The sequence below is a fragment of the Danio rerio genome, chromosome 11, assembly GCF_049306965.1.
Source record: "Danio rerio strain Tuebingen ecotype United States chromosome 11, GRCz12tu, whole genome shotgun sequence".
Classification (NCBI taxonomy): Eukaryota; Metazoa; Chordata; class Actinopteri; order Cypriniformes; family Danionidae; genus Danio; species Danio rerio.
In genome coordinates, this window is record NC_133186.1 from 31,896,874 (window position 1) to 31,918,986 (window position 22,113).

Below are 22,113 nucleotides of genomic sequence, written 5' to 3' on the forward strand. Positions count from 1 at the left end.
TTATAATTTGGGCCACAAGGAAATCTGCTCATTCCATCTATTTACTTTATTTTTTGTTCTGATTTGTTTTGTCTAGTTTTTAGCTCATTATCTTAAAATCATTCCACAGAAAAAGCAAAAATGTCTTCAGTTCTGTCTTTCTCTGGTTAAACAGCAAAAAATGTGAAAATTGAACCACCACATATAGAATAAGCATAAATAAATGAAAATTAAGTGTGTGTTTCATATAAGATAGATAGATAGATAGATAGATAGATAGATAGATAGATAGATAGATAGATAGATAGATAGTAAAACAATAAACCGTTCACTATCATGGACAAAATAACATTCTCCTTTATTTTTTATTATGGTTTTGCTGACAGTTCCTCATATCAAAAGCAGTGATGTGCTCTATACAGTGATTATGGACATGTTTTAAAGGAGTTTCCAGACCCTCATCACTATTAAACTCCCCACAGGGGGGCAGCAAAGGACGTAATCATCTACTGCCCTGTATGACATGAGTGACATTTGTGCTGTTTGTAGAAAAAAATAAGAATAATGTGCAAAAGAGGTCCTTACATAAGACCAATGCAAAGTAGGAGTGTAAACAAAAGAAAGGAAAAACAATCACTTAACTAATAACTCTTTGAGGAATTTTGAAGGCTTTGGCTACCCGGCAGTAATTCTCATTATCTGTCAATTTTGAAAGCATTTTCAAGTAATCCCTTGAATTTAGGCCATAAGTTATTATTATCATATGACAAGTCAGAACTAATTTCACATTCTTACATTATATGAACAGATTAAGACTAATATAGACAAATAGAAAACAAGACAAATAAGATTAAAAGTATTAACAAACCTGAGAGGTTGTCAAACAGTTTTCAGAAAGCAATGCCCTTAAAGTGGCAACAAAAGCTTATAAACTTTGCAAATACAATCTTTTCAATAATCGGCTTTAAATAATGCAGACACAGAGAGCTTAGACGCTGTAACATTAATCAAACCAACACCAAATGGGAAACAAACAAAGCGCTTCCACGTCACACGACCAAAGCAGCGGGTTCATCTCGACAGGGATTTTCACATGCATTTCAGTGGACCATGCTGGCTCATTTGCCTCACCAAACAAGAGAAAAAGGTACAAACAAACACTGCCTCTTACATTCCTGCAGTAAGTACCAAAGGCAGAAATTCAACTTTTTATTTTTAATTCTTCCTTTCATTCCTTAAAGGGCACTTCATGACAATGTGTTTAAAGAGATGGTTCATCCACAAATATAATTCTGTCAAGATTTACTCACCTTCATGCTGATCCAAAATAGCATTACTTCATTTCTGATCACTGAAAAATAAAAACGTTTCATTGGATTTACTCATTTTTTTTAAGGTAAATGGTTGCAAACAATTTATATGGGCTGAATTTAAGCAAACAAATTAAGTTGAACATTAGTAAATTACTTTGCTTAAATTCAGCCCATATAAATAGTTTACAACCACTAACCTTAAAGAATTACTAAATCTAATTCATTTTTTTCAGTGTAGAGTGTCTGCAACCTACAAGGTTTGCTCAAAAATATCTTAACTTATATTTTGATCATTAACAATATATTACAAGTTTAGCTGTCCCTTACTTTAAAAGGGATAATTCACCCAAAATAAATGAAAACTGTCATCATATTCTCACCATCTACTTGTTTCAATCACAAAAGAAGATATTTTGAAGCAAGTTGGAAACAGTCATTGATTTCCATAGTAATTGTTTTTCGCAATTTCGGCAACCAATTTCCAACATTGTTCATAACATCTTTTGGTGTTGAACAAAAGAAAGACAATGTCCATGTTTGTGCTGAACTCTCCTTTTAAGTTGTGCTTTCCTCACACGGCACCGCACAGACTCTGTGTCATGTCTCCTTTGGTAACACAGACCGGATCATCTCCGGTCTCCTTCCCCGGTGGCTTGCTCCTCATGGAACCAGGCTGCGAAAGAGTCCCACGGAGCATACAGAGAGATCCGCAACACTCCCAAAAGCCCTGAGCCGGACTGGAGGAAAACAGTTGCCTACAAGGGTGGCAGAACTGGTAAAAAAGCAACATAAAGAACACCGCTGTGCCGTAACCCAACAACAACATTACTTCTAACACCGGCGCATCCACCCAATTGTAGAACTCAGTCTGGTGGATGTACCACATCAAAGTCAGACCTGTGTTTTCAACAAAACGAAGTGAATAATACACAGCTAACCTCCTCCAAGCTTGACCCTTGTCGATCAGATCCGGGTCATCCAATTTGAGCTGCACGGCGGACCAGCAGAACACATTAATGCCAGCATATAGAAAGGTCAGCATGCAGAGGACGATGGTGGTTCCCACTCGGGTCAATGTTTTTTCAATGTTCTCTGGAAATGGAGATCGGCTGCTCCAGAAAAGGGCCCACGGGTGAAGAAAGAAGAGGATGAAGTTGGCCAACACCACCGGAAACACCCATACCTTCAGCACGGAGCTGAAGAGGACCAGGACGGCCACACGGGTGGCAATCTCAAACCCACGCCACAGGAACACGCACATGTATGCCAGTGGACGCACGGAGACTTCGTAGTCATCGTAGCGTATCTTTATGGCGAGAATATTGCAACGTAAGGCTCCGTATACAATAGAGAGAAGGGAGATGACCATCAGTGTGCCTGCGGGAGAGAAACGAGTGAAACATGATCATGGTGAATATTATACAAAGTTTGTGGCTAAAATGAACTGAGATTAGATCAGTGTTGAGTTTAAACAGTTTACTGCATGGAGGGAACAAAAAATCCAGGAACTAAAATGAATAATTGGATTAAATCAGTCAGTGATTTTTTAGACTTTGTGTCATTTTTATGTTGCATACACAAAAATAAAAATAAACAAATTTAGAAAGCAAATAAAAAAATTATAAAATAAATAAAGAAAATTATAAATAAAAAAAGTAATACGCAAACTAGAGATGCTCTTAATAACCGTTTATCCATTAACCGAAAGGATGCATTTTTAACCCATTAATAGTATTCAAGGGTTAAAAACTATTATTTGTGACCCGATCTGGCAAAATAAGTTTGAGACGCACTGTTCTATGTTAAGGTAGAGCCTGATAAAGTGAAAAAACAATGAAAAAAAATAAAATGGTTTTTTTTTTTTTTTTAGCTAATTTCACAGAACAAAGATTCAAAAATAATTTCAAAAAGTTTCGTAGTGCAGATTATTTGAGTAAAGGTATTTAAATGACTATTGAAGTTATTCTTTTTTGTTAGTTTATAATTTTTTCTATGCCATTGGAAACACTACAGGAGCATCAAGATTTGACGATGTTCTATTGTTAAGATGTTCTTTGCTGTTCTATGCTATAAATCACTATTTTAAAATGCAATATGCATATTTAATGTGTAAGACACAAAATAGACACGTCAATCATATATTTATTAGGTAATGGTTAATATTCGGTTAATGAGCGGCTAAATAAAAAAGAAAGGCTTCTATTAGATGTAATAATTTTAGAAATAAATAAATATAAAAATAAATGCATCCAAAAATAAAATTAATTAAATCATCACTTATATAATACAAATTTAAAGAAATATAGAAAAAAATCAAAATGTAAAAGAATATTCAATTTTAGTTTAATTCAATAATAATTATTATTTGGGCTGAAAGTATATATTAATAAATGTTGGAATAAAATGTAAATAAATAGATATCAAATAAATAAAGAAATTTTAATAAAATCATCAATGAAATATTAAACAAAGAATTTAATATAGTGCTGAAATTAATTAAATAAGGAGAAAAGTAATACACAAATGCAAGACTACATTTTATAACTGAATAAATGTAGCATTAAATATGAATCAAATTTTTTATATAATTATCAATAACTTTAAATATTAAAATATGAAAAACATAAAAAAGCATACAAAAAATAACATAAAAATAACATAAAAGAACATTAAAAATACAGAAGGAATACTGAAAATATAAATGAAAAAATAGTCACGCTTTATTTTGATGGTCCGTTTGTTAAATTTATATTACAATTCATTGTCATTAGATTATAAGTAGACTGTTAGGTTGCGGTTAGGATTAGTGTAAGTTGACATGTACTTCTTATAGTATATGTACTGTTCTTAAAATGTCTGTTAAATGTCTGCTGAAGGAGCAGTATCAGCAGATATTAGGCAGACAGTCTAATACTCAATGGACCATCAGAATAAAGTGCTACCAAAAATAGTTTTATTAGTTTTACCCAATCATTTATTCCTTTGTTTATTTTCATATCACTGCATTATTTATTTTTCATTTGAGTTAGTTTGGTCCTCCAGATAACATAATGGCTATGTTGCCATATCGTTACATAATTTACTGTTTTGTTTACTATTGTTGTTCAGTAATAAAAGACAACAAAAGCAGACACCCTGAAGGCCTGAATCCACCAGCCGTGCAAACATATGGCCTCTTTCAGCCTTCCATCTGATCTAAAGTCAGTCACCGTTTCATTAGTCTGTGCCTCGTGGGTAACAGGGTCAGACTGATTCACTGTCCATTATCATCTTCCATCTGCAATGCTGCTTTCAAGGACAGACTGCAAGGCTTCAAACACATTCCTCACGCAGAGCAGATGACAAAAAATCAGCAAGGCGCAGTCTATAAATCCTTCCTAATATTCAGTGCAATGATAGTTGATGGTGTGGAGAAAAAAAATGGCATTAAACCAAATAGTGCTTTCAGCTGCTCTCATTCAGTGCAAAAAAGACTGGTTTGGTGTAATATAATCTACTTTTTATATTATTTTAATTAATAATAATAGCATTTTTTGCTTTAAAAAATAAACAGTTTTTGCTTTCAAATAATTTTTGAACTGCTAAAGTCCCATAATGAATATGACAAATACTAATATTATTATTAAACTCTTAACTGCACTGTAAAAATTGCTGGGTTCCACACAATCTTTTTACGTTGTCCTAACTCAAATGGATTAATTTAACCTAATGGTTTTCCCATTTCAAGTTGATTGAACATTAAACAATAAGGCTGTGCCAAAAACATCTCAAGAATTGTGTTGCTTCAGCTCACAAGTTGTTTGAACAAGCAGCAAACATATTCGACATATATGAGTGCGTGTAAGCTGAGAAAATAGTATATATTATTCCTTCTATGCTAATGAAGGACTGCTGGGACATTTCAAGCACAGGATGAGTCCTCCTGGTGTGGTGGCAAATTCTTCACAGCTCCAATACACTTCTCTGCCATTTGTCTTACAGTCACCATGTGCTTTTCAGCATACATAATGAATCTTCTTGTGATCTTCCTTGATTTAACTTTACCATGTTAGATGTAATTTGGCAGTTCATGACTTCAAAGTTGTAATGATACACCCATCAGAGACATTGATATATTTTAATGTACAATCTATTTACTAATGTTTAGTCATGGCCTGAGGAGGGTATGATTGGAGAGGAGAGTATGTTAATGTACTTCTCCCCCACTTTATGTTCTCAACTTTGCTTTCATGTTTGGCTGGTTTTGGGGGTTGGTACTTGCTCATGTTTGACAATGATTTGCTCAGGTTATAAAGAGAAAAGGTAACTGTTGATGTGGGTGAATGGCTTTAACCCTGCATCTCCCAGTGGGTAGCCTCATATTCTAACAAAGGCAGTTTCACTGTCTTTGTTGCACAGCATTGCATTTGCTACAGCTACAGTAAGGGCATACTCACACTATAGTTGCCTTGAACCAGGCCGAAGCACGCTTGCCCCCCTCCCATATCCCCCGACGGCCCGCACTCACATTACATTCTGGCCTGGGAACGATTACATCATTGATGATGCGCTGTTCAGTAAGCACTCTCGCTTAGCACAGTGGAGATTTCTCTAGTTATATAGTTTTAGTCGTTTGAGATGCGGTGACACGCAGTCAAATATTTCGCCGAACAGATCAGCCACTTTTGATGCTCATAAACAATTATAAAGTTCTCGTGCTGCAGGAATTAGGAGGTTATGAACCATGTTATTTATTACGTAAAATGTCCATACTGATGCTCTAAACAGGGTGGACTAACAACTTATTTAAAGAAAAACCCATAATTTCTTGAGCAAATTTTATTGTTTTACAAGCACATGCACACACACTTAAAAAATTTTTATATATATATATAAATTTTATATCGTTTTCCAAATTAATTAAAACGTATATAAACAGCACATTTAGGGCCAATGTTTCCCTTTACAAATATTATTGAGAATATTCCATATTCTATTCTAAAACATACAACCACTTAGCTAACATGTATTCTAATCTCATATATAAATCATATAAATCGTTAATGGTTGTAATTTACAGTAAGCAATTTATTAGGAAATTAAAAAAATACTACTTAATAATAATAATAATTATTATTTTTATTAATATTATTATGTAGGATCTTGTTTGTTTTTTTATGTTGATTTATTTTTTGTAACAGTCTAATTTGACAATTTGTCACTTGCAAACCACTGCAGAAACGTTAAGGCCCATGTCATAAACAGTACAGACACATTTCTTAATAAATAACCTACTATAAATTAAAACCATTAATGAATGCTATATATTATTGTTTTCACAAGCTTTGGAGATGTAAAGTAAATTCCACATTTAAATAATAGGTCACCTATAGCTTTCGTCACGAACCACGGCTGCATTCAAAATGACATTAATGTTTTCAAAGTGCATCAAGAAGAGATTGCAATTGTCAATATGAAGATCGCTAAAACTAAACTGTAAAAAAAAATACTTGGAAAGCATATTACACCTAAGAGAGATGACTTATGTTTTTTCTTGAATCATTCTAAGTTTAAATGTTAGAATGTTCTAAAGGAATAGGGCACAGGGGGATAACTGAGAATAGAACACAACCAAAAACTATGTTTCTAACAACAGCTCTATAGCTGCAAGCATATACGTTGGCGACTCAGTTTGTAAATGTTCATTGGAACGATGGATCTGGGAAATGCCAAATCAACAAGCTGTTTGTAAAGACACAACTTGCGACCTTAGTTGGATAACGATGGTTTTCAGAAACGCACCCCTGTTTGTTAGTATGTTCCATTATATTGTCTGTATATTTAAACATGTTAAACAACTTTAATGAAGTCAGATTAATTATAATGGAGTGAGATAAATAATTGATTTAAACACCATCCTTTAACTGCGTTCTGTTTTTGATTATTGGATCAGAACAGCAGCATAGGTTTGTTGTAAGCCAATCTTACAACTGTCACCCAAATATTTAAGTTCACACTTGAAAATGAGATATAAGCATATTGTTATTATAGTTTCATAGTATAACTTTAGTTTTATATTTATTAATTTTTTGATGACTAAAAAATGTCCCATCCTTGGAAAGGTGACAGATAGAGGGTTAATAATAGTAATGATAATAATAATAATTATATATTAATATTATTGTACACACTATATATTGGCACTTGGCAGTATGTGCTGCCTCATAGATTATATAAGCTTGTTTACATTTATATTATGTAAAAAAAAAATTATATATTGGTTTATTACAGGTTTGAAAAATTAACACTGATAATAAAATCCTAAAAACTTTAATGGTTAAAATGAAATGCAATGTACTGTGGTCCCACTTCACATTGACAGCACATGTTTATTAGTTACTGTCAGTGACTTTTTTATGTTGTGAAACGCTTCAGAGTATTTAATGAAATTATTGTATCTGTGCTTCAGCTTCCACATCATTTGTCTGTTGAGCTCGACTCATATTGTCTGAGAACATGCCATCTATTTTAGCTCTTGTTCTCAGAAACAGAGTGTGTCCACAAGATAACGAGAGGCCCAGATAAGTAGAGACGCAGAAATCATTTTAGAGACTCAAGTCGTAACTCAACCATATGTGTAGAATGTGCCACTGACGAGAGCCTGATAAATTTAGATGAGCAACATGAGAAGCACTTCCCATGTTTACAGGACTTCCAGAAAGATTACTGAACGGAGAAAACATGGAGAATATGCTTAAACAACCACAGTTATTGGCTGGAAATGTGACATCCCTCAATTACATAAAAACTAATTGCTCTTTGACATTTAACACTTTACAGATGTGGTGGAGAATGCAGGCAATGACAAAACTCATTAACAGAGGAACTTATAAGCTCATAAGCCTGCAATGCTCCACTTTGAGAGCCGTACTTCTCCAAGCAAGACAACTGAATGAAAACAAAGCATGAGTCTTAGTCACGCTCTAGAAACTTTGAAGATGATTTAGAAAGTTCATTTATAGTTTTGTTTTAAAAATGTTTTGTGCTAGTTTAAATCGATTCCTTTTCTTCAACTTATTAAAAAAAACAATCATGTTTATTAGTTGAATATGTGCAGAAAAACTACCAATGATGCTGTACAGAACATTCCACCAGTCACAAAGTGCGCCAAAATAGCTTTTAAGCTTCACCCACTGCCATGATGCACTGTGAATGATAAAATCATGTCTGTGCTCTCTAAATGCTTATATTTGTATAGTATATAATTTGACTTTAATTGCATAATTGGCTACTATATAGTAAAACCAGTATGTTAGAAAAGCAGTATGCTAATTTTTTTTTAATTATTAGGATGACAACATGTTAATTATGTTCATATTGTTCACATTAATACAATGTAATTTTTAGTGGTCGTAAAGTATTTCTTCATTCAATCTAATTACCTGCCCAAGACAATGTGCAATTTCAGATGCAGCCATTGTTTCTAGATACAAGCAACTACTTTAATATTTTTATTTCTGCATAATTTGTAATTTCACTGTGTCATTCACTGTGCTTCGGGAGACTGTACTTAAGCTGCCAAGTAGATAGTCCAAACCAGGCTCATGCCTAAAAAGTACCACTATGTACATTTCTGAAGAGCGCCAAATAAGTCCCAGAAGCTACGTTTTATTTTGCAGTTTTTGTTTTTATAAATCCACCAGAGGTCGCTCTGTATACTTTTTCAGATCTCAAATTTCTTGCGCGAGTGCCATTCACATCTGTTGTTATCGGGTAAATTTACCAGAGGCAGCTGTTGACTGACTGACTGACTGACTGATGGACTGACCCACCCCCCTCCTTCCCTAAAACCAACCACTAGCGTTTTCAAAAGCTTTGGTTGACCCAGTAATCCCCTTTCCTAAACCAAACTGACAGTTTTCAAAAGCAATCCAGAAAAAGAAAACTCCTCACCTGATTTTTACCACGTTTTCATAATTTACTGCATTCTCACCCTGTTATTTACTTGTTTATTTTATTTTTTGGCTTTTGTTTTTGTCTTACCCACTTTCTAGAATAGTTTTTGCTGGACTCGAGTTCCGTCATCGTGGTCAACTCCTCTCTACATCTCAAGTCTTCCGATAAACATGTCGAGCTAACAGGACAAATTGGTAACAGCGGGAAAGCTACAAAGCTAACATACTTCTGGCTACATAGTTTGCGATCTACAGAAATGTATATAGGGCTCCGTTTTCAGAATGAGCCTATGTTGAGATAGTCATGTATCTTTGTGGTATTGTCCAATTTTTATATGCTTCATTGCATCAAATTAAAGATTTTAAAGTGACGATTCACCTCTTTGTTTCATGGTTAATAAAAAAGATTGTTTTAAACCCCTATTGAAAAAATTAATAACAAAATACTTCCTGAACCAGCAGCACTGAACAAGTGAACAGGCACTAATGCACTCTATAAACCAAATTACACTACAGCACTAAGCTTTTGTTTTCTCTAAGAGCCTTTATCCACCAGTCTGTCTCCTAAAGCACTTTATATGAGCATCAGAATGAACTTAATGTTTTGTTCATTATAGGGATGCATGATTTTGTAAAATACATACATTTGGATATTTTCTTTTTTGTTTATATATGAATACAAGTTGACCAGATGATTAAAAGAATTAGTAACTTTAGATTAGACTTGGTGTTTTTTTTTCTGGTGTGTATATCTGCTTAATATATAATAAACAAATGACAAGCATAGATAAATATAATAGAGGAAAATTACAAAGCAATGCTTAAGTACAGAATGACACATGAGATGGTGATTCGCATTGTGGCCTTTACATCCCGGGTGTGCATTATTTTCCTATAATTTAATGGGCTGGAATTAATTATTATGTTACACTATGGTTACAACATCTACATTGTTCAGATGTTGTATTTAAAGCAATTAGTCAGTTTTGTCCTCAATCTGCTGTGTGTAGGATCAGTTTTGTACAAATCCACTTTAGAATAATTCTCCATTAGCTAATGTTAATTAACGTATTTACTAACATTAACTAAGTATAAATGATCTTGTAAACTATTTATTCATAATTGTACAACATTAACTTATGCATTATTAAAATCCAAAGTTGTGGTAGTTAACATTAGTAAATTCACAACAAGTTAAAATAATCAATCATTCATTCATTTTCTTTTCAGCTTAGTCCATTTATTAATTTGGGGTTGTCACAGCAGAATGAACTGCCAACTTATCCAGCATATGTTTTATGCAGCGGATGCCCTTCCAACTGCAACCCATGACTGGGAAACATTCACACACACTCATTCACACACATACACTATGGACTTTAGCTTACCCAATTCACCTATACCAAGTCTTTGGACTTGTGGGGGAAACCGAAGCACCCGGAGGAAGCCCATGCAAATGCGGGGAGAACATGCAAACTCCACACAGAAATCCCAAATAACCCTGCTGAGGCTCGAAACAGCAACCTTCTTGCTCTGAAGCGAACGTGCTACCCACATTAACAAAGATGAATGAATACCGATAAATACTATAGCAATAGATAGAACTTTGTCAAAACCTGCCTGTGACTACTTCAACTGTGCGTTTATCTGAAAATAATGGCACACCTTAGAACACCCATTATCCTATCAGAATCAAGCATTCAACATATACTTTTTTTCTATACAATTTACTGCACCAAACATTTTAAACCAGGATGGTGTTATTATATTTATTATACTTTAGTATTGTTAAATTTTTTTATTATTTTTTTCACTCTTGTATTTGGTCTCTGAGAGCTACAAATTACATTTTGTTGAATCACTACAATGACAAAAATAGTTCATATCTTTTTATCTTTATCTTTTATAGCCCTGTAGTATAATCAAATGTAAGATAACATGATATTTTCATTGTATAAATATTTTTTTGTTAAAATTACAAACATTATGCATAACATTTAACAAAAGCTCTTAAATACTTTAATTGATTTCAGCTTTGAAGTACTATATTTGGCTAAGCAGTCAATGGATTTCTTGGAAAGGAAAAACTAAAATAGTCACCCTTGCTTTAAGTAAAAAAGCTATTAGATACTGGTATAAACCTAATCCACCACAAACGCAATATTGAATTGATGTTTTTTAAAATATCTTCATTAGAAAATTACATACTGTGTGCATAACCAAAAAAGATACAATTGTTGTGGTCCAAAAGGATTGAGTACATTACTCCCATTCAACCTAATGTCTTTTTGCTATAGTGCTTGATGGATTTTTACAGTAAATATTGCTTCCAAATTTCCTTTAGATGCAAAGGGATATGTTGATAATGCGAAGGGATAAGTTGTTTTGTTACTGTCTTGAAGACATTTGTGTTTCTTTTTCATCCCTAATTAGGAAATTTAAACTGGAAAAGCTGGAAAAGTGACAAATGTCTACTGATGTTAATTGCATGTCTTTGCAATACAATAATTATAAGTTCTTGCATCCAAATGCTTTAAATTTGCTTAATGAACACATGCAAATGATAAACTTCAATTCAATTATTGTAAACTCTGAATTGTGGTTTACAATAAGGTTTCATTAGTTAATGTATTTGCTAACATAAACTAATAATCAACAATACTTGTGCAGCATTTAATAATTGTAGTTAAACATTTTCTAATGCAGTACACATCCACTGAGTTAACATGAACAAACAATTAACAACTGTATTTTCACTAACATGAACAAATTCTGCTATAAATGTATTGTTCATTGTTTGTTCATGTAAGTAAATACATTAACTAATGCAACCTTATTGTAAAGTGCTAACCACTATTTACACTTGCGGTGTTGCACAGTTCATGCTGAAATAATATATTATGCTGCCCTGTAGCTCATTGTGTGTGATTTTCTTACCTCGGCCGATAGAAAGTTTTCTCTGGAGCACACAGATGTAGAGCTGTAGTGTGAGTTGGGGTGCAGAGCCCAGGAAGGCCTGTATGACAGAAGTCCTGGCGAAAGCGGCTCTGTGGGTCACTAACTTCCCCTCTGCCTGTCCCACTTCTTGCTCCACCTCCTCCGTCTGTCCTTCGCGAGGAATCTGCTTTTTACGGGTGATGGTGACATACGGCTCCTCCACCTTTCCTGCACTGCCATAGATACAGAAGGCATCCAGGCACCTACAGTATAAAGGAATAAATCTGGCTTTAGTTATTTGAAATACATTTTTTGTGCCAAAGATTTCAAAAATACATGTTCCTTGTTCATACACGTGTCTTAATATGGAATATTTGTTTTGTATATATTTATTATAGTCAAAGGAAATTGCAGATATTATTAATTTGAATAATTAAGTGGTTTCATGCCTTCTCAAATTAATTGAAACTTTATAGGACACAAAATGGCTGGCATGGTGGCTCAGTGGTTAGCACTGTCACCAGCAAGAAGGTCGCTGGTTCGAGTCCCAGCTGGGTCAGTTGGTGTTTCTGTGTGGAGTTTGCATGTTCTCCCTGTGTTCAGGTGGGTTTCCCCCACAGTCAAAAGACATGTGCTATACAGTAGGTGAATTGAATAAACTAAATTGGCCATAGTGTATGAGTGTGCACGTGAGAGTATTTGGGTGTTACTCAGCACTGGGTTGTAGCTGGAAGAGCATCCACTGCAATAAACATATGTGGGATAAGTTGGCGGTTCATTCACTGTATCGACCCTTATCTGTTTCGACCCCTAATAAATAAAGGGACTAAGCCGAAGCAAAATTAATGAATGAAAATTTGGCCATAGTATACTCTATGAGTGTGAATAAGTCTGTATGGGTGTTTCCTAGTACTGGGTAGTGACTGGAAGGGCATTTGCTGTATAAAACATATGCTGGAATAGTTGGCAGTTCATTACGCTGTGGTGACCCCTGATAAATAAGGAACTAAGCTAAAGGAAATTGAATGAATGAATGAATGAAAACACAAAATATGATGGCTAGAATAGTTCTATACCTTTTCAAAATATAGTTGAAGGTAGCAATAGTTGTTCATTTTTTTACTATTAAAAAATCCTAAAATAAAACAGTTCTACAGTTTTTTAATGATGGTTATAATAAAAATCATATCATAAAATAAAAAGTTATATAAATTTTAATTAAATAGAATAAGTAACAATATTTACAGTATATTGACTTAAATTGAATTTAAAAACAGTAATAAAATTAAATATGTTCTTTTTAAGTTCTTTTATACATTCTTTAAATATTTTTGGTTATTTGACGGTAGCAACATATTTTATCTTAATAATTTTTATTACGGTGTCATAGTGGCGCAGTGGGTATCACAATCAGCTCACAGCAAGAAGGTCACTGGTTCGAGTTTGCTTGTTCTCCCCGTGTTTGTGTGGGTTTTCTTCGAATGCCCGCTTTCCCCCACAGTCCAAAGACATGCGGTACAGGTGAATTGAATATGCTAAATTGGCTGTAGTGTATGTGTGTAAATAGAAGAGTGTGTGGGTGTTTCTCAGTGTAGGGTTGCAGCTGGAAAGGCATCCTCTGCTTAAACGTATGCTGAATAAGTAGGTGGTTCATTCTGCTGTGGTGACCCCTAATTAATAAAGGGACTAAGCTGAAAAGAAAATGAATTAATTAATCATTTTTTTAATACTAACAAAAATAAATGTAAAAATTAAATAGTTTTTAAAAATTAAATACAATACTTTTAAATCAAATATGCATTCAAATATATAATTATTTATTTATTTATTTTAGCACTGATTTGCCATTATGTTCACTGTTTACAAGTTCCTGTAGTATCTACAGTAACTTACTGGCAGCAGTTCGCCAGTAACTTACTGTAAATAAATTGCAGCAAAACTAGTTTTAATAAAGCTTTACAGGCATTCAGTAATGCATAACTATAAAATACAACTTATATTACAGTTAAATACTGTAATCATTTACACAATAATTTACAAAAATTGTTAACAGTGTTTAATAGTGTCCATCAATAAACATTCCGACCCTGAAAAGCTGTCATTTTAGTAGGGCTCGCTAGTTTCCCTGTAGTGTCCAATAATTGTTGAATGTCAATGATATCCATCCTCCTTGTTGCAACAGACCATGCATGGGTGCTCAGCGAACTGCTCTCAATCCAGTGAGACCTGCATTATTCCAGCTCACCCGAGAACAGCTTTTGTAAGGTCTCAGTGAGCGATCTGTCCATCTCATTCATTTAAAATGCAGACGCCAGCCCTCACAGGACAAGCAGAGGTGCCACATTTTTAACAAGCATTTGCTATCCCAAACCTTGACGACAGCCTTGCCATTTTACAGTATTAGTGCGTTGGCAACCTTGATGATAATGTGATGGACGAGAGTGTGTTAAAAGAAGGCCAAGAGAGCTTTCACCGGCCATTCACACAAACTCAATGAAATAAACATCTGAATTATGCATGAATCACACTGGGCTGGAGCTTTATCTGAATAAGCTGGCATAGGTCACATTGCTAAACTGTTCTATTAGAGAACGCAGCATTAATGCTTCAATTATGCATACGGTCAATAAAGAAATGCAAGGACTGATAGAGCTGGAACAGTTCACTTTGAGGCCAGGAATGGAAGCTGTCGATAACAGCAATAACAATAATTTTAGAACATTTGAGGACACAAATTATTCATAAATGCCTTGTGGCATGGAAAACAAATAATGGTTTAGAGTGCACTTTTTTAGGATTGTAATAAGGTGACAATTTAAGTTTTTTTCTGGGCCAAAGTAATTTCTCAGGTATAATCATGCATTTTTAAATCAGGGTTATTAAACCAATGATTTCTTAAAGGGAGGGTTCAGCCAAAAAATTCTGTCAAACCTGTCTGAGTTTCTTTCTTCTATTGAACACAAAGGAAGCTATTTTGAAGACAGCTGAAAGCCTGAAACCTTTGACTTCAGTAGTATTTTGTTTCCTACTATGGATGTCAGTGGTTACTGGTTTTCAGCTTTCTTCAAAATATCTTCCTTTGTGTTCGACAGAAAAAAGTAAATATTTTATATATTTTCAATTTTGGGCAAACTATCTCTTTAACTGTTCTGAAATATTAATACAAATGCAAAAAAAAAAAATCTACTGATTTTTAAATAAATCTACAAATTTTTATTTTACATTTTGAAAAGTTTCCATTTTTCAGTTTCATTATGTGTTACAATTTCCATAGATGTGAGTGTATGTAAATGTATATATAACCCATTTAAAAAAAAAAAAAAAAAAAAATATATATATATATATATATATATATATATATATATATATATATATATATATATATATATATATATATATATATATATATATATATATCCATTTCTCGTTAAATATAGGCAATGTATTTTGGTTTATTTAAACAAAACAGATTTGATAAACAAATATATTTATTAAAATTATATTTTAGTCACCAAACATCTTTATAAATTAAAAAGATAATACAATTAAATTCAAGCAAAATATTGACAAAGAAAATACTATACAGAATTTCAACAATTTTTCAATTTTTATTTTTTTATTTTTTTATTTGTATTTAAATATTTTTCTATAACATATAAATTTGGCTGTATTAGTTTTTGGACTGTTATTGTAAGTTATTTTGTTAGATAAGCTCCAGATTTGGCTTCAGTACTTACTAATCTAATGTATGTGCACAAATATAATATTGTTTGTTAATATATATATATATATATATATACAGAGAGACAGACAAGACAGACAGACAGACAGACAGACACATTTACATATACACATACAGTATTGTTTTCTCGCTACCAACAACTTTTGGTTCCTATAATGTTGTTATGTATCAACCCTATTACTGTTTACTAAATATAAAAGTGACATCATCCATGTGAAATCCCTCCTGCCTTTACAGTACTGCCACTATTACTCTTTACAGTAAACAACTGATGCATGATAACTGTATGTTGTATATTTATTTAACTGTATATACATATATTTTTTCGTTTATTTATTTATTCATTGTCTGGTGGAATGTTACACCTGACAGATTAACACCTTATTTTAAGAACACCTTATCTTCAAAAATGAAAATGCCCCCATTTTATAGAAAGATCCGCAGACGCGAGGCAATAATGAACCCCGAAACCTCTGGCAAAACCCACCATCTAATCGACCAGTAAATTAAACGTCACACATCAATAATATTCATCAACAGATACAGCACATGTTTATCTAACGCATGCGAGGGAAAAAGAAAAAATAAAGCCCTTTGTTATGTGCTATTCGCTCACAATGGACACTGTTTATATCTACGACAATCCATTATATGGAGGATAGATGGATGATGGATGGATAACTCCCTTCCATAATGATATTGTAGAAGTAGAAGACAGTAGCATATTAGCCGCTTACCTTATTATTGGACCTAGTTGTAAGATATGAAGCAGCAGCACTAGAGGTCTGTCTCTGCTCAGGTCTCTGTGAATAAAGATGAGTGTGAGCTGCACCAGCACTGATGGCACCAGCGTGAAGAGGAGCGTGAAACCCTGCCAAATCTGATCGCCTGCGGAGCGGTACGTGGAGCTCAGATACAGAGCCGCTGTCGTCTCGGCCGTAAACAAAGAGACCGACACAAGGACAGAGCTGGGAAGTCTCATCCTCACTCAACCATGCTGGTTTCCTGCTTTCTGGTCTCCTGAGCCTGCATTTTGAAGTTACGGCGGACGCACCAAGCACCAGCCGCAGACTCGCACAGCTGATCACCACGGCGAACAGCGCTTGTCCGGGTCTCACCGGTAGAGGGCGCAGCGAGATCAATGTTTACAGTGGAGTGCAACATTGTTTATGTATAGTCAGAGCGTCGTATTACGTTTTTTTCCAAATACACATTTATAAACGACAGACACAGTGCTTGAGTAAGTGAATAAAATGTGCACTGACCTCATGCCAAGTCTAGAATTCGTTTCCTTTCTTTCTTTTTGTGTTGATTACCATTGCCATCCCCTCCCCTAGCCTATAGCCTATCAATGGCACTCTTGTTAAATAGGAGCAAAGAAGGCTGTGAAAAAAATGTTTATTGTTTAATCTATATCTTTTGCTTTTTCCAATATCTCGAACACAATTACTGGCAATTGTCTGATTCTATATAAACTGAATATATATTTTTAAATACATTCCATTAATGATTTTTTGCATTTTTTTTTTTTTATAGGATTAGGGAGATGTTTGATCCTGGCCTTCTGTTTCACAGGGCTTTACATATCAGAAAACAGTAACAGTTGTGAAACTCACTAAAGAACATATATTTGCTCAACATTATTGAGCTTTACCTAACACTGAAATGCCCATTTTCTCTATCAGTGCAATAATTTGAAAAAATATAGCCTAATGGACATGTAAGATTACAGGAGTTGCTTATGCAGATATATAGTGAATTGGGCATTTGTTCATGTTCCAAATAAGCAAATGTTCACTATATAGTATATATATAGTATAAATAAACTAAATAAAAAAAATGATTAAAATATCGAAATTCTTGTGAAATAATAAGCCACATTTTACAATAAGCTTTTATTGGTTAATGTATTTAGTAAGAACTAAAAATGGACAATACATACGCAGCATTTACCAATTCAATAATAAAATCCAATTTCATCCCTGTTAGCATTTATTAATGTACTGAGAGTTAACCTTAAATAAGAATGAACAACATTATTTCATTAACTGATGTTAACAAACATAAATACTGTAATAGATGCATTGTTTATTGAAATGATTAATTAGCAAGGAAGAGGAAAACCCATTGATATAATAGAGATGTAATCATTGATATAATATAGATGCACCTTTATTAAAGTATAAATTAATTCTTTAAAAACACATCTATATAGGTATATTTAAGTGCCCTTTCCATTTTAGGATGGGGGATAATCACGAGAATTATCCTATTCGGGGGTCAGTGTGTGACTGAAAATCCTGGCTCTAAGTGCAGAGACAGTAGAAAAACAAACAGAACAGTTATTTACTTCAATATTTACTTTTCTCATTGCTGCTCTAAGTATTATGAGCTATTCAGAAATAATAGGTAATAATAATTTGTAAATTACTGCTGAAGTGTACTATCACTAATAAGTTTCTGAAAATGTCTTCACTTGAATTTAGAGGCTTTAGTGTATCGTTTAAATAGCAAGATTTTTCAACAGTTATTGGATTGTTGTGTGGCTGCCTACTATGTAGGTGGCTACTCATCAACGGCAGTCATGCATACAAATACGATGACCGACAGAGGGCGCTTTAGGCACTGATATGTAAAATGAAAGACGAAACACTTGTATGAATCATATTAAATGTGTTCTGCATGTGTTGTTTTGCAGCGCTATCAGTATCAAACACAATTGTGAGTGTTGGGGCTAAAAGTATTGGTTAAGGATGTGGTAATTTCTTAGGGTGAACTGCCGTTCTCGATTTTCAGCTATTGGACAAAGCTACAGGTAAATGTTTAGTCAGCAGCAGGCCCGTAGTCAGCCTGGTAAAAGTGGTGGTTATTTTCTCTCAAAAATTGACTATTAAATTATTAGATTATTAGATCTAAATACGGCATTTTAGTGATATTTTAAGCACTATTTTTTAGCTGGATTAGCTTGTCAGATGGTCATCACCACACTTATTGATGTAGCAAAGACATTTCCTAAGATTTAGAATAAAGAAATATGAATAAATAATTAATTTTAAAATGCAAATTTATAACATCACATACAGTATCATTAGAAAATATTATTCAGTTGAGGTTTTAAATTAAAAACTATAGTCTATTGTCATTTATTATGCAAATAACAACCTGGCCTGCACATTTTACTTTACTCAGTCAGAATTTGGCCATTTGAATACATAATAAATAATGTAGAGCATCGTGATTTTTCAAGCCTCTCTTGTAAGAAGGTACATTTGAAAATTTATGCATAACAATAGCCAAATTAGTATTCAAATTCATTTTAATATGGGCCACTTTTGGTGCCTAACATAACGGGGTTTTTTTTGTTTCAAGAATAAGGTCAAAGATTTTGAATGAAAGCTACTTGTATAACAGTTTCTCTGTTTAAGAACAATACCATTGGTCAGTAGTGAAAGATGACGTCATTCACGTCAGATTGTATGTTTTCTTGCACAGCTGAATGTTGAACTCGTGAAAAAGAATTGTTAGCATTGGTCAAAACCGATTAGCTGAAGTCACGACAGCCAACAGAGAATTCTACTTGATCTTTAAGCTTTTATTGATGAGATATTTTCACAATTTATAATGGGATACTAGTCAAAATAGGACAAATGAGCTTATGGGACAAATTATGGACCTTTGTCAGATTGACATGTTGCTTTGTCTTATTTTGCACAATTTATGTAGTTTCAACTCAAATATCAGATGTCCCTTTTCTGTAAATGTTGTCAGAATCATGATTAAAGCATTGTAGCTATTAAGGCAGTAAAACCAACTTCCATACATGCTAATATGCCCGAATCGCTCAGCAGGAACTTTGAAGGAATCAACCTCAAAGCTTTCAGGTGCAAACTGTGACTTAACTCATTTAATCAAACAGTACTATTTATAGTAAGCTAGTTTGTTTTCGTCTGTAATAGGTTTCTTGTGCTAATGAGCACTCTATATTTGTACAGGAAGTCTTTCCTAGAAAGCAACCTTACTAAATGCTTGACATTTTGAAGTGTGAAATTAAAAAGCACTTAAAGTACCCAGAATAAATGTTCATTAGACTTGTTACAGGGGTCTTGAACCATAATCTTATCTTAAGGTCATATTACTTCATTATGAATATTAGTTTCAGAAAAGTCAAAAACAGCTACTCTCTAAAAACTTTAAGCTACTTTAAAGGAAAGCCTGTTCACTCTGCAGCCACATTTTCAAATGGTCATTTGCTTCCATATTATGATTTGTTTTAATAATAAAAATAAACTTATTCAAATTAGTATAGTGTAGTATGTTTAGTTTGCTTTGTAAAAAAACTCTGTCTTGATTTATTTTTAAGCAGCACATTAAAGTGTGATTATACCTTAAGTTAATAAAACTCTTTACACTACCTGACAAAAGTCTTGTCGTCAATCCCAGTTGTAAGAGCAACAAATAATAACTTGACTTCTAGTTGATGATTTGGAAATTTGGCAGAAGGTCGATTTTGATGATTTTTTATGGATTTTTGATGAATCATCTGTTGAACTGCATCCCAATCATCATAAATACTGCAGAAGACCTATTGGAACCCGCATGGACCCAAGACTCTCTCAGAAATCAGTCAAGCTTGGTAAAGGAAAAATCATGGTTTGGGGTTACATTCAGTAAGGGCACATACGAGGGATATGCAGAGTGGATGGCAACATCAACAACCTGAGGTATCAGGACATTTGTGCTGCCAATTACATTACAAACCACAGGAAAGGGCAAACTTGAGCAGGGTAGCGCTCCTTCTCATACTTCAGCCTCCACATCAACGTTCCTGAAAGCGAAGGAGGTCAAAGTGCTCCAGGATTGGCCAGTCTAGTCACCAGACATTTTGTGACAAGACTTTTGTCTAAGCTAAGTCAGACATCACTGTCCTAATTAAATAATTAAAAATCAAGGTATGATCATATTTTTTTCATATAAGTCACTTCTGATTCCAAATCCTCAACTAGAGGTCAAGTTATTATTTATTTTTCCTAAAACTTGAATAGGAACTTGAACTTGAAACTTGAATAAGACTTTTGTCAGGTAATGTTTATCTCAATTATATTTATTAAAAGCTTCACACTTAATTTTTCAGTGACTACAGCTTTTTTTTTACTGTATAACAGTGTGATTTCTGAATGGACTTCCATACAAACTTAGTGCATTGCCATGTATAAAAGTTTAACTCAGAAATTCCTTTACAATTACAAAAAAAACATCCACACTAGTTTTGTTGTTCTGTTAATCAAGTGCATACTCCTGGCATTTGAACTATTTGAACTAAAATTAATGCTTAGAATGGTGCATATAAATAAAAATTGAGACACAGCTTTGATTTTAATTACAACTTAGAAAACTTGTGTTTACAGTTGAGTTTCCTGCTGATGAAAGTGTTAACAGTGCAGATTAAAAATGCTGCATAAAATCTGTCATTATATATAATTATCGAAGTGCCTTTTTTGTCTAATCATCAACTGTAGACTGCAGGGAAAAACATCCTGAAATCATTCAGTGATGTATCCAATCCACAGTGTGAGCCCACTTAATGCTTGAGATACAGATTCCCATGGCCTTATCGATTCAGCAGGATGTTTGTATGTGTTTTTGTGTGCCAATCTATAAAATTCACCGTAATAGGATATCATTCTTGGTGTAATTTGACAGGTTTTTCAGGAACAGATTTCAGCAGTGATTACGGACCCCATTCTGCTCTGCTCCGTGAAATTCCTCTAGGCTCTCTGAATGCGATTAGTATTGGCGCAGGCTCAAGAAAATGTAAGATAAATTGGAAACAGAAACACAGCTTCACAAGTGAAAGATTAGAGAGGTGAAAGACAGACAGATACTTTTCGAGACGTGATTGATATGTACTGCTGTATCTACTGAATATAGTGTTATTTTCCCTGAGTTAAGTATGAAGCCAAAATTGTGGATTTATAGACCTGCATGTTCTCATGTTGAGATGATGATTTCAGAATGTGTTAAAGTCAGAAAGTCTTACTATGTAAACAAATAGGTCTATTTCAACTCCAAATCATGCTGTCAATCAACTTTTTTCACACTTTTTTTTTTATATTTTCGCACTAGAATTTTCACACATTTATCTGTTATATTTAATTACCAAATTGGAGTTGTTTGTGGATTTGACAAACCATATTTTTGTTGCAGATAA

At 33.7% G+C, this 22,113-nt stretch overlaps 2 protein-coding genes across 7 annotated transcripts in view; one reads left to right on the forward strand and one right to left on the reverse strand.

Annotated features, from left to right (window-relative positions):
• Nucleotides 1-22,113, forward strand: part of grpr (gastrin-releasing peptide receptor) — a 65,075-nt gene that overhangs the window by 1,844 nt on the left and 41,118 nt on the right. The gene's annotated exons all lie outside the window — the stretch shown is intronic.
• xk (X-linked Kx blood group (McLeod syndrome)) lies at nucleotides 319-17,014 on the reverse strand. Of its 6 annotated transcripts, none has more exons than XR_012386773.1 (5): nucleotides 16,643-17,014; nucleotides 12,164-12,426; nucleotides 2,231-2,669; nucleotides 1,673-2,047; nucleotides 319-1,330 (listed from the first exon to the last, which is right to left on the reverse strand). XR_012386773.1 is itself a non-coding variant. In XM_073915853.1 (4 exons), the coding sequence occupies exons 1-4, from the start codon at nucleotides 16,885-16,887 to the stop codon at nucleotides 1,864-1,866; spliced, it is 1,131 nt and encodes a 376-aa protein (XP_073771954.1). In that variant the 5' UTR covers nucleotides 16,888-17,014; the 3' UTR covers nucleotides 319-1,863. The 6 variants fall into 6 exon arrangements, 3 of the variants coding, with proteins under 3 accessions (XP_073771954.1, XP_073771955.1, NP_001012254.1); XR_012386774.1 differs by having other exon boundaries at nucleotides 1,215-1,330; nucleotides 1,673-2,064; XR_012386772.1 differs by having other exon boundaries at nucleotides 1,673-2,669.